At 44.4% G+C, this 12,303-nt stretch overlaps 1 protein-coding gene across 2 annotated transcripts in view; it reads left to right on the forward strand.

Annotated features, from left to right (window-relative positions):
- The first annotated feature begins 2,076 nt into the window (after positions 1 to 2,076).
- The window catches only part of Rdh11 (retinol dehydrogenase 11 (all-trans/9-cis/11-cis)), a 14,220-nt gene continuing 3,993 nt past the window's right edge, over positions 2,077 to 12,303 (forward strand). Inside the window, exons 1-6 of one of the 2 annotated variants that reach the window (XM_013017530.1) lie at positions 2,077 to 2,217; positions 4,851 to 4,969; positions 5,223 to 5,378; positions 7,450 to 7,554; positions 9,308 to 9,517; positions 9,838 to 10,027. In XM_013017530.1, coding sequence (XP_012872984.1) covers positions 2,144 to 2,217; positions 4,851 to 4,969; positions 5,223 to 5,378; positions 7,450 to 7,554; positions 9,308 to 9,517; positions 9,838 to 10,027 — 854 coding nt within the window. In that variant the 5' untranslated portion in view covers positions 2,077 to 2,143. The remainder of the gene's footprint in view (positions 2,218 to 4,850; positions 4,970 to 5,222; positions 5,379 to 7,449; positions 7,555 to 9,307; positions 9,518 to 9,837; positions 10,028 to 12,303) is intronic. The other variant, XM_013017539.1, reaches the window with a different exon arrangement.

The following is a 12,303-nucleotide window of genomic DNA, read 5'->3' on the forward strand; positions in this document are numbered from 1 at the left end:
CTTATGCATATGCTTTTCTTTGTGATGCTCTGTCATGAGAGGAGGTTGGATTTGCTTATTGGCTCTAATGGACAAGCACTTCAGGCTTCTACAGCATGCCATCTTCTGTTTTTGTGTTTTTGTTTTTGGGTCCGGTTGTGGGGCCTGAACTCTGGGCCTGGGTGCTGTCCCTCAGCTCTTCAGCTCAAGGCTAGAGCTCTACCACTTGAGCCACAGCGCCACTTCCGGATTTTTCTTTTTGCTTAGTGCTTATGTGGTGCTGAGGAATCGAACCCAGGGCCTCAGGCATGTAAGGCAAGCACTCTACCACTGAGCCACCTTCCCAGCCCTGCATGCCATCTTCTGTAGCAAGTCTGACTTCTTCAATACCAGACTCCTGCAGTCCACACAACATCTTCACCTCTGGATCCATGGGCTAGCTGCTTCTGCCTCCCCCTCAAGTGTTTCTTACAAACTACCTCTATTATAACACCTACCTGTGGACAGCTTTCCCCGCTACCCTAAACAGTGGATTTCCAGTAAGTTCCAATGATGCAACATCATAGTAACTTTTCTCCCATTCAGGGTTTTAGACCTGTGCTCAACTAAGATCTGGGCATCAGCCAGGAGTGGAAGGTCATTCTTCCTTGGGAGCTCTATATCAGTCCTAGGTAGTGGATATTATATGTCATATCACACATTTATTATTTTACATTAATTATATTATACACATATTTTATTTATATTGTATATTTACATTACATTTATTATTATCCGATGATTATTAGATAACGTAAATTAGTAGGAATTTTGAGGTGAAGAAATCCTCTCCAATTGCCATAAAATATTTTGGTTCAAACTAACTTTGGAACATGCGTCTTCCAATCAAATGGAAAATAATTTATGCAGAACAACTGGAAAACATTATTCTGTGTAGGCAGGACCATTAACAGGTATTGTCTTGTTAAAACTTCACCCACATTCACTCTCAGGAAATAGGTCTCAGATGAAAGAAAAGATTAAGGAGTCAGGAAAGTCTGTGAGATTCATCTCCAATAAATCACCAGAAAATTGGAAGTTGTGTTGTGGCTCAAGTGGTAAGAGTGATAGCCTTGAGCTGAAGAGCTCAGGGACAGTGCGCAAACCCCATGATCAACAAAAAAGATCAAAAAAAGATTAAGAAAACATGGTCATGGACTTTATTCAAAACAGAATTATTGTTATCATCATCATCATCATCATCATCATCACCACCACCACCATCAGTTGTATTGTTTGATCTCAGGACCTAGGCACTGTCCTGAGCATTTTTGCTCAAGGCTAGCACTCTACTACATTGAACCACTTTGAGCCATTTACAGTTTTTCGATGGTTAATTGGAAATTAAGGTCTCCCGTTCCACCCGGGCTAGCTTTGAACTACAATCCTCAAATCTCAGCCTCCTGAATAGCTGGGATTATATGCATGAGCCATTAGCCCCAGACAAATATCTTTTATAAATTAGCCAGAATCAACTGTGCCAAACTGAGAGATTCGTTGCTGGCTTAGAAGTCAATACAGATAAACCCAAGTCATCAGGAATACTGTATTTTATTATCAAGTAACAAACTCTGGGGGCCATTATGCTAGTTACCATCACACTTCAAAGTAGACAAAAGAAGGGGATTTTGCTGGGGAATATCTTCCAGGCCCAAAAGTGTTTTGCTTCTCTGGGATAAAGGGATCTTCCCCACCTCACCAACTGTCAAGACTTTCAACCGCTCTTCTTCGGTGTAATTGGTCCGAGAATACTTTCCAACACTCAACTGCCAACAGAACCAATCACGTCATTTGCTCGCTATGATTGCAGTGGACTTAGACTTCGTGGGGTTAGAGATCTGGGTAGATTTCGTCTGAGCCTCGAGAGTGCTGGTTGGCGGATCCGGCGCACCCTAGGCCCCGGTAGGTTGGAGGCTGGTGGTGCCAACAGCAGCCACCAGGGCCGCACAGCGGCGCCTCCCGACTGTAGCCCCGCCCGCGGGTGGCTCCAAGCCCTGGACTACACTTCCCAGAAGGCTGTGCTCCGGGGGCGGCGGCCCGGGACCAGAGCGGGGCTAGCAAGAGAAGCCATAGTCTTGCCGGCAGCGCGGAAGGGGCCATTCATCCCGGGCTCGGTCCTGCAGAGATGGTCGGCCTCCTGCTCCTGCTCCCGCTGCTCCTGCTGCCCTTTGTCCTGTATGTGGCTGCGCCCCAGATCAGGTGTGTGTCCGCGGGAGGTGCTCAGCCTTTGCGGCGGGAGGGGGTGAGGAGAGCGGGAAAGCTCCGGCGGGCGGGGGGAAGGGCCCCCCAGACGGCGGAGACCTGGGGTGTCCCGGGGTTGGGGCAGGCGAGACCCGGGGTCCCAGGCCGTCGGGAAAAGGCTCGGGGCTCTGAGCATCCCACTTGGCTTCTCTGGGCCCCTCGCCACCCGTACCGCCCGCTGTCGACTCCAGGGAGCCCCCAGGGCACGGCTACTCTGGACGCTGGGGTTTACGGCTTGGGGCGGGCTTCAGACCCTAGAATAGGATGCGTCCCCCTCACCCCCCACTCCCACCCTTGCCCCCAGCTGGCGAGGTACAAAGGAGACGTCTCCTTTGGATGTGATTGTGAGACCCCCCACCCCCCCGCTCGTCGCTGCGGGGATGCGGGGTGGCGGGTTGGGATGGATCTTGTGTTCAATGCTGAAGGGTTGAGAGCGGGGACGGACGGGGACAGGGTGGGGTCTCCTGGCTTGGTCCCGCTCAGCCGAAGGCTTGCCTGGGGGCCCGGAGAATTAGAAGCCTGCTGATTGGCTCTGGGTCAATCACCAGTGGTGACGAAGAGCCAACCAGTAACTGAAGGGACCCACTCTTGCCACGAGGTTATGGCTCCTGACGCGGTGCCCGCTCTCGCTGTTATCTCTTCCTGGTGCCCGCTCTCGCTGTTATCTCTTCCTGTAGTAAGACTGATCCGTCTAGGCTAACCTGCCTTCCCCTTCATTCTTTCCTTCCTTGTAATCTATCCTCCCTCCAGTGGTGACTCTACTCGTTGTATTTCCCCCCCCCTCCCCTTTGAATACCCTCTGCTCCCAGTGTTAGGCGCACGTGGGTGTCATACTCAGAAACATAGGCTTTCTATCCATTCTCACCACGAGGTCCTCTTAAAGTAGGACAGTGGAACCAGAAGCAGAAAGAGTCCAGTGAGATATGAGAAAGATTATATTCCTTAGGATGTTCTCTCAAACCTAGCTATCTCACTGGAGCCAGGCATGAGCTGGCTTTCGTGGTTGGTTATCTTTCATCTCTGCTAACTAAGGAGAAGGGAAAAGTACAGGTTCCTAACATTTGTTCTTCCTGGAGCTGCAGCTGAAGGGATGTGGAAGGTTGTGAGGTAAGGGGGCTTTGTCCTTGTCCTTCCTCTGAGCAGGAAGGGTCAGGTTGGTCAACACCATCGGTTGGTTTGCCTGAGCACAGGCTTCAGTGTGTACTTTGAAATTCCCATTTCCGAGAAAGGCTGTAATTCTCTTGAGCAACGTATCTTTCAGTCAACAAACTGTTTTAGACCAAGGATTGTAGAGAAAAGAGTAAAAACTGCTCATCCATGTATGTGCATTTGTTCATTTGGAAAGGCAATAGAATATACTGCTTAGGAACCAGGACTAATTAGGCAAATCAGTTTTTGAATCATTTCTTTACTTTGTCCTTAACTCTTTTTGTTGTGGTTATTGTTGTTGCTTGGTTGTTTTTGTGGCCCTAGTGATCAAACTCAAGGCCTCTGAGCTCCATCCCAGCCTCCTGCCTTATTTGTAAAGGTATTGATGTGAGTGTGGTGGTTTTCTGCTTGTTAGTTTTTGCGCCTGTCCTCGAGCTTGAACTCAGGGCCTGGTACTGTCCCTGAGATGCTGAGGTTTTGTTGTTGTTGTTATTGTTGTTTGTTTTTTGTAGGCTTCAAACTGCTATTCTTATATCCTGAGTAGCTATGATTTCAGGCATAAGCCACTGGCACCCACCTGTGTTTTTGTTTTTATTGTTTTGTCCCAGATTCACAGGCTTTCTAATGTGAGCTCTTCAGATTGGATTCACCATTTTAAGACCATTGAATTCTAGGTATTAGTAGATGGGACAAGTAGACACAAGTTCTTTCCTCCTCTACACCGTATCTTGTGATTTCCTAATCCAAAAAATGCCTGAGAGCTCAAAGAGGTGCCTGGCACCTCAAATACTCAATTAGTTCTTGTGCTGTAAGCAGTTCCTCTAAGTTTGGCTCTGTATGAGAGCCACTTTTGTCTTTAGCAAGAAGAAAAATTTGTTTTGCCTTGTTTGAGGCAACATCTCATTATGCAGTCTAAGCTAGCTTCAAACTTTTATTTTTCTTGTGCCAGTACTAGGACTTGAACTCAGGGCCTGGGTGCTTTCCCTGACCTTTTTTGGCTCAAGGCTAGCACTCTATGGACTTTCCTCTTGAGGCTGGCTTTGAAATTTGATCCTCAGAGCTCAGCCTCCCCAGTAGCTAGGATTATAGGTATGAGCCACCTGTGTTCAGCTCCTGAGCTGCTTTTTGCTTAAAGCTGGTACTCTACTACTTGAGCTCCATCTCCAGTGTTTTAGTGGTTAGAGGTAAGACTCTCATAGACTTTCCTGCATGGCCTGGTTTCAGACCATGAGCCTCAAATCTCAGCCTTCTGAGTAGTTAGGATTATAGGAATGAGCCATTGGTGCTGGGCAAACTTCAAACTCTTGGTCTTTCTATCTTATGCTCCCTGGTGCTGAGATTACAGGTGTGCACCACTGGCTTAAAGGGCAGAGAACTTGTTTTCTTCTTTCCTCCCAATTATCCTTAAACCTATAGTACCTATGTGCTCTCCTTGTCTGCAGGAGGATGCTGACCACTGGGGTGTGTACATCTACTGTCCAGCTTCCAGGGAAGGTAGCTATAGTCACCGGAGCAAACACAGGCATCGGGAAGGAGACAGCCAAAGAACTGGCTCAAAGAGGCAAGTTTATCTACTCCCAAACCCCTCCTGCTACTGCTGTTTTTAACCTCTCATGGTGATAGCCATTTGTTTCTTCCCAGTTTCAGAATGCAGAAACATTTCATGCACTCCACTGAATGTACTACTATGAATTTGCTATAATGCTCCATATATTGGGCACTTATCAAATATTATTGATCACAACACTCAACATCTGTGAGGTTTCTAACAGTCAGAAACAAAGCTGACAATTTGTCTTTCACATGTTTGACAGGAGCCCGAGTATATCTAGCTTGCCGGGATGTGCAAAAGGGAGAACTGGTGGCTAAGGAGATCAAAGGCTTGACTGGGAACCAGCAGGTGTTGGTGCGGAAACTGGACTTGGCTGATACTAAGTCTATTCGAGCCTTTGCCAAGGACTTCTTAGCAGGTAACTGTAGAACCAGCCACTATATTGTGGGTATCATGGTCAAAATGACAGGCTTAGCTTTTAGCTTTTTTTTTTTTTTTTTTGCCACTCCTGGGGCTTGACCTCAGGGCCTGGGCACTGTCCCTGAGCTTCTTTTGCTCAAGACTAGAACTCTAACAATTGAGCCACAGCTGTACTTCTGGCTTTTTCTGTTTATGTGAGGAATTGAACCCAGGGCTTCATGCATGCTAGACAAGCACTTTACCACTAAGCCACATTCCAGACTTAGCTTTTAACATATAGAAATACTGGACAAATAGCCAAAAAGATTTACAGTAGAACTCATAATGATCATATGGACAAGATTTATATCATAGGGATAGCCTCCCAAGACAGAAAACAGGAGTCCAAAAAGAGCACTGAGCCAAAGCTGCAGTGAGAAATTTCACAGGAATATCAGAATTTACTATGGGCTTTTTAGGTCCTGATGTCTACATCCTCATGAAGAGAGGCTAGGAGAGGAGGTTTCAGGCCCTTGAAATCTGGAGCTGTATATAGAAGGTGGAAATTCTTACTTGGTCACGGTAGAGGGAATGAAACTCAAACTCTGGCCACCAGCTCAGGGGTATGCTAAAGAAGCACCTCTTCGAGCTGAGGTGGTAGTTTGCCTGCCTAACAAAAGCAAAATTCTGACTTCAAACCCCAGTACTACTCCCTCCACCCAAAAAAGAAGGTCATCTGTTAGAAATTAGAATCCCAAGCTGGTATCATCTGGGATCTTGAGTGCTCATCAGATTGTGTAGGGTACTAATTAATTAATTTGTGCAAGAATGTAGAGCTGACACATTAATGTAGTATCTCTCAAAAGGAAATTCAAGAGTACTCTGAAAGCATAACTGCTTATAACTCAGGTAAAACAACATCTTTATATGGTATGTAATTAAAGAAATGAACCACAGAAGCTGGGCACCGGTGGCTCACACCTATAATCCTAGCTACTCAAGAGGCTGAGATCTGAGGATCACAGTTCAAAGCCCAGCAGGAAAGTCCCTGAGACTCATCTCAAATTAGCCACCAGAAAACCGGAAGTGGCACTGTGGCTCAAGAGGTAGAGTGCTCACCTTGAGCTGGAGAGTTCAAGAGGACAGTGCCCAGGCCCAGAGTTGAAGCCCCATGACTGACAAAAATAAAAATAAAAAAGCCGGGCACCAGTGGCTCACGCCTATAATCCTAGCTATTCAGGAGGCTGAGATCTGAGGATCTAGGTTCAAAGCCAGCCTGGATAGGAAAGTCCGTGAGACTCTTATCTCCAATAAACCACTAGAAAACTGGAAGTGGTGCTGTGGCTCAAGCAGTAGAGTGCTTGGAGATGAAGAGCGCAAGGACAGCGCCCAAACACAGAGTTCAAGCCCCAAGACCGACCACAAAAAAATTAAAATAAAAAAATAAATAAAAAATGAACCACAGAGTTGCCAGGGTTCTTTATGGACCAAGTCTTACCAACAGGGTTATGTGGTACATTCTTTTTACTCTGACTCTGGAGTCTTTTCACTCAGCTTGTAAATACTTTCTATTGGGAGAAGCAGATGGAACACTCTCCATTGCAGTGAGTGAACACGTATTTCTTAAGCTAGAAAGACTGGAAAAGCTGTTTACTGATATAAAATGGAATTTTGCCTTGTTGTAAAAGTATATTAGATGCAACTAGAGCCTACATAACCTTGACAGAAGTAGAGAAAATCCTGCATCTCTACTTTTTTTTTTTTTTTTGGTGCACTAGTACCAGGGCTCGACCTCCTTGGCCTCTTGCTCTCACTTGGCTTTTTCACTCACATTGGGTACGCTACCACATACCTCCAGTCTAGGATTTTGCTGGTTGATTGGAGATAGAGCCTTTTAGACTTTTCTGTTAGGACTGGCTTTGAACTTTGATCCTCAGATTTCAGTCTTCTGAGTCTCTAGGGTTATAGGCATGAGCCACCAGTGTCTAGCATGCATCCCCACTCACAGAGTCTGGGTTGTAAGGCAGATTTGTAAGATTACAACCTATGGCTGGCCATATGCTCCATGTTTCATCTTCTCTTCCTTGTAGAGGAAAAACACCTCCATATTTTGATCAACAATGCGGGAGTGATGATGTGTCCCTACTCTAAGACAGCGGATGGCTTTGAGATGCACATTGGAGTCAACCACTTGGGTAAGAAATCTGGCATCATCACAAAGCTACAGGGAACCTAAAGTTCTCCCTGGAAAAAGGTAGGGGTCAGATTAAGTCACTTTTGTGGTCTGATTAGAGCACTGGGCCATAATAGAATAATAAGTAAAAAATAAAGTGTGCTGAAAGCTGAGGGGTAAACCTGAAGCCTGCTGTGGGTTCTTTCTGCTTTTCAACCTGTAATTCAGATTTGATTTACTGTGGGGGCGCTTCTGAAAAACCTGATTGCAATGGGGACTGTGTTACTTTCTTAGAAGTGATGTTTATGCAAAGGCTCTAGACCTTGTAGGGACCAAATTTTATTGCATTTTTCTTCAGGTTTTTTTTTTTAATGAGTGTGTCCTGATTGCACAAAATAATGGGTTCCATTATGGCATTTCATGCATGTGTGCAATGTACAATGATTACGTTCACCCATTATCCCCCCTTGTTATCCCTTCCTCCTTTCCAGTGGTTCCTTCCACCTCACTCTTTCTCATTAATTTTTGTTAATGAGGTAAGGTGGAATCTCAATGTAGGTTTTTTGTTTTGTTTTGTTATGAATTAACTTAAAATAGTTACGCAGAGAGGGATTTCATTGTTATACCTCTACACATTTATAATATGTTCCAATCAATCTCAATCCCTCTACCCTCTATCCTCTACCCTCTATCACTCAATGTAGTTTTGATTTGTATTTCCATTATGGCTAAACATGGTGAATAACATTTTATCTCTCTCCGTCTCCCTCTCCCTCTCTCATTCTCTCTCTCTCTCTCTATACATATATATATATACACACACACATACATAGTTTTTTTTTTTTTTTTTTTTGCCAGTCTTGGGGCTTGAACTCTGGTCTTGGGCTTTGCTCAAAGTGAACACTCTACCACTTAAGCCACATCACCACTTCTGGCTTTCTTGAGTAGTTTATTGCCAATAAGACTCTCATGGAGTCTCCTGCCCAGGAGACTGGAAGCTATCATCCAGATCTCAGCCTCTTGCATAAGTAGGACTATAGGTGTGAGCCCCTGGCACCTAGTTTATCTGTACTTTTTTTTTGGGTCATGGGGCCTGAACTCTGGGCCTGGGCACTGTCCCTCAGCACTTCAGCTCAAGGCTAGCGCTCTACCACTTGAGCCACAGTGCTACTTCCGGCTTTTTTCTTTTTGCTTATGTGGTGCTGAGGAATCGAACTCAGGGCCTCATGCATGCAAGGCAAGCGCTCTACCACTGAGCCACCTTCCCAGCCCCTCATCTGTACTTTGAGAGCTGTTTAGTTCATTCGTACATTCGTACATAGTTTATTGATTGGGTAATTTGCTCTTTTTTTTTTTTTTTAGTTCTTTATGTATTCTGGATATTGATCCCACTGGATGAATAGCTGATAGAGGTTTCTCACATTGTGTGTAGGCTCTCTCTTTGCTATAGTGCTTCCTTTTTCATGCAGAAGGTATTTAATCTCATTAGTCAGTTCCTGAGTTAATAGAGTTCTGTTCAGAAAGTCACTGCATATGCCGAGATCTTGAAGTGTTTGTCCTATGTTTTCCTCTAGTGGTTTCAAGTTTCAAGTCTTCCAATAAGGTCATTGATCCTTTTTTGAGTTGAGTTTTGTATGGGGACATAGATGGGGATCCATCTCCAGTTCCTTCACGTGGACATCCAATTTTCCACCATCCTTAGCTGTACAGGCACCACTACTTCCATACCCTCATATAGGTCATGAACTCAGGGTCATCCTGATTATCTTCCACAGGCCATTTCCTCCTGACTCATCTGCTACTCGAGAAACTGCAGGAGTCAGCCCCATCAAGAGTGGTAAATCTGTCTTCTTTGGCCCATTACTTGGGAAGGATCCACTTCCATAACCTGCAAGGGGAAAAGTTCTACAGTGCAGGTCTGGCCTACTGTCACAGCAAGTTAGCGAACATTCTCTTCACCCGGGAACTGCACAGGAGGCTGAAGGGTGAGTGGGGATAAATGGTGTGGAGGCATGAGCGTGTGGAAGGCAGCTAAGGCCTCAGAATAGGAATTGTCTTTAGAGCCCCCCTCCTGGACAGGACCTGCTTCCATGATTGTAACTATATTAGCTGTGGTTATATTAACCTCTCTGGGCCTAAGCTGATTCTGTAAAATGGAGGTGTGAACTTCCAGGAGTGGTGCTTGTGAGGCCACTGTGAGCCTGGAGTCACAAGTAGGGGGTCAAATGTTTCTTCACAATCTTTGCTCTGTTTGGCTATTTGGTACATATCAAGTCCTGTCTTCCCTCTCTTTTTGGTACCCCAGGCTCAGGTGTAACAGTGTATTCTGTCCACCCCGGCACAGTCAAATCTGAACTGATTCGGCACTCAACTGTCATGAGTTTGATGTGGTGGCTTTTTTCCTTCTTCATCAAAACTCCTCAGCAGGGAGCCCAGACCAGCCTGTATTGCGCCGTAACAGAAGGTCTTGAGAGTCTAAGTGGCAAACATTTCAGGTATGAGTATATCTGTCTTTGAGAATGAGATTTTGTTACCCAAAGGAAATCTGGTTTTGTCTGGTATGCCATGCCTTTTGAAAAGTACAGTGTCTTAATTTAGAAAAGAGTTAAATTGCTTTTGTCCTTTTTTTGTCTTCTGGTCTGAGAATGGGACTCAAACTCTGTACTTGATATTTTCCCTCACTGGCTAATGCTTTACCATGTCTAGTCTATTGTCTAGAAATGAACACAAGTCTATTTTGGTTGAAGCCTGAGGCCTTCATACTACTGGCTGTTCTTTCTGCCTATTCTACTAATCTATTGTCTGTGCCTCAGGGTTTGCCTGTAATTGGACATGTCACATAAGGGTGGCATATAGTATTCAGTGACTTTCATTTAGAATATGAAATCTGTGCTTATCTATTGTGTTTTATTTATTTGTATTTTTATTTGTATTAGTGTTTGGACTTTAGGGTATTAGAGTTTTGTACTTGGTAGAAGGAGCCCTTCTTACTTGTACCATAACTATATACCTTTTTTAATTTTTTTTTTTTTTTGGTTGATCATGGGGCTTGAATTCTGGGCCTGGGGTGCTGTCCCTCAGCTCTTCAGCTCAAGGCCAGCGCTCTACCACTTGATCCACAGCGCCACTTCTGGTTTCCTGGTGGTTTATTGGTGATAAGAGTTACGGATTTTCCTGCCAGGGCTGGGGCTGGCTTTGAACTGTGATCCACAAATCTCAGCCTTCTGAGTAGCTAGGATTACAGGTGTGAGCCACCGCGCCCGACTCCTTTTTTAGTTTTTAAATTATTTTTCAGGTAGGGACTTAGGTTTTTGTCTAGACTCATACCACAACCCTCCCACCTATGGCCTCTTGTTTAGGTAGGACCACAGGTATGTGCGTGCCATCATGCTTGTTGAGATGTGGTCTCACTAACTTTTTGCCTGGTCCTTCATCAAGCCACAACCTTCCCAATCTCCATTTCTTGAGCATGTAGGGGTTTACAGGAGTGAAGCACCATGCCTAGCACAGTTTTATTTACTTATTTATTAGATAGGGTCTTACCATGTAATATAGGTGGTTCTTGAATTCATGATCTTCCTGCCTCAGTCTTCCAAGTACTAGAATTCTAGGCATATGCCTCACTTGGCTATTTTTTTTTCCAAAATGACAAATTTCTTTTATTTTTTTTCTTCTAAGTGAAAAATTTAAACATTAAAAAAAATTTAAAGTCATTGTGGATGTTTTGAGGCAAAAAGATACTTCATTAAAAATGAAACCTATAACACTGGCATTTAAAAAATTTTGGGTCAGATAAAATACTCAAATGATTAATTTGTACATAATATCTAGAGAACTTGTAAGTGGTAGTTTTCTCTTGTGGTACTAATCTTTCATTTTTTCTTGCATATTTATTTTTAGCTTTTCAGAGTTTGGCATCTCAAGGGACATATGCTAAATAGGGAAAGGCAGTATATTCCATTTGGCTTCTCTGAACTGAAGAAGCACCACAGAAACTATTATTTGGATTGCCCTCTCATGATATTTGTATATTTATTTTATCCCTTTAAATGTGATTTCATTGTTTCAAATGTCTTAATCATCATGTAACATTGACAAGAACTAACTGGCCTTTGGTTTCAAATGCATTTGACATTTGGAGTTGAGGAAAGGATAAGGAACATGAATAGATGCCACTGCAGATTAAGGAGTCATCTTTCATCACCAGCTACCTGGGCTGCAGTTTGAATTGGGTCACATGTGCATATGAGATTGGCCACCTCAAAATCCTGGATTTTTTTCCAGTACCTATCCCGAACTCTGGTCTGTTTAAAGAATGATTGGGGTTAGAATATTGCTTGATTTTTAATTACATTTCCTTCCTTCCTCTCTTTTTTTTCTCTCTTCCTGCCTTTCTTTCTCCCCCCATTTCTATAGTCCAGAAGTCTTTTATTTTTTTCCATCTCTTAGGCCATGAATTCATAGGGAATTGGTTCCCATAGCTCAGGCTCCTTTCTGTTGGTTCTTACAAAGTGTTTCTCTGGATGGAGGAGGCTGGACCAGCTTCAGTTGAACCCAGGTTCCTTTCTCTTTGGCTTCCTTTTTCTGGTCATTTTCTTTCACTTGTTTCAGGAAGCTATCTCGGCTCTTAGAGTGTTTAATATGCTCAATTCGCACATTAATCCTCTTGGCAAGGATCTTTTTTTTTGGGGGGGGTCCGGTCGTGGGGCCTGAACTCTGGGCCTGGGCGCTGTCCCTCAGCTCTTCAGCTCAAGGCTAGCGCTCTACCACT

This window comes from Dipodomys ordii, unplaced genomic scaffold (genome assembly GCF_000151885.1).
Source record: "Dipodomys ordii isolate 6190 unplaced genomic scaffold, Dord_2.0 Scaffold2, whole genome shotgun sequence".
Lineage (NCBI taxonomy): Eukaryota > Metazoa > Chordata > Mammalia > Rodentia > Heteromyidae > Dipodomys > Dipodomys ordii.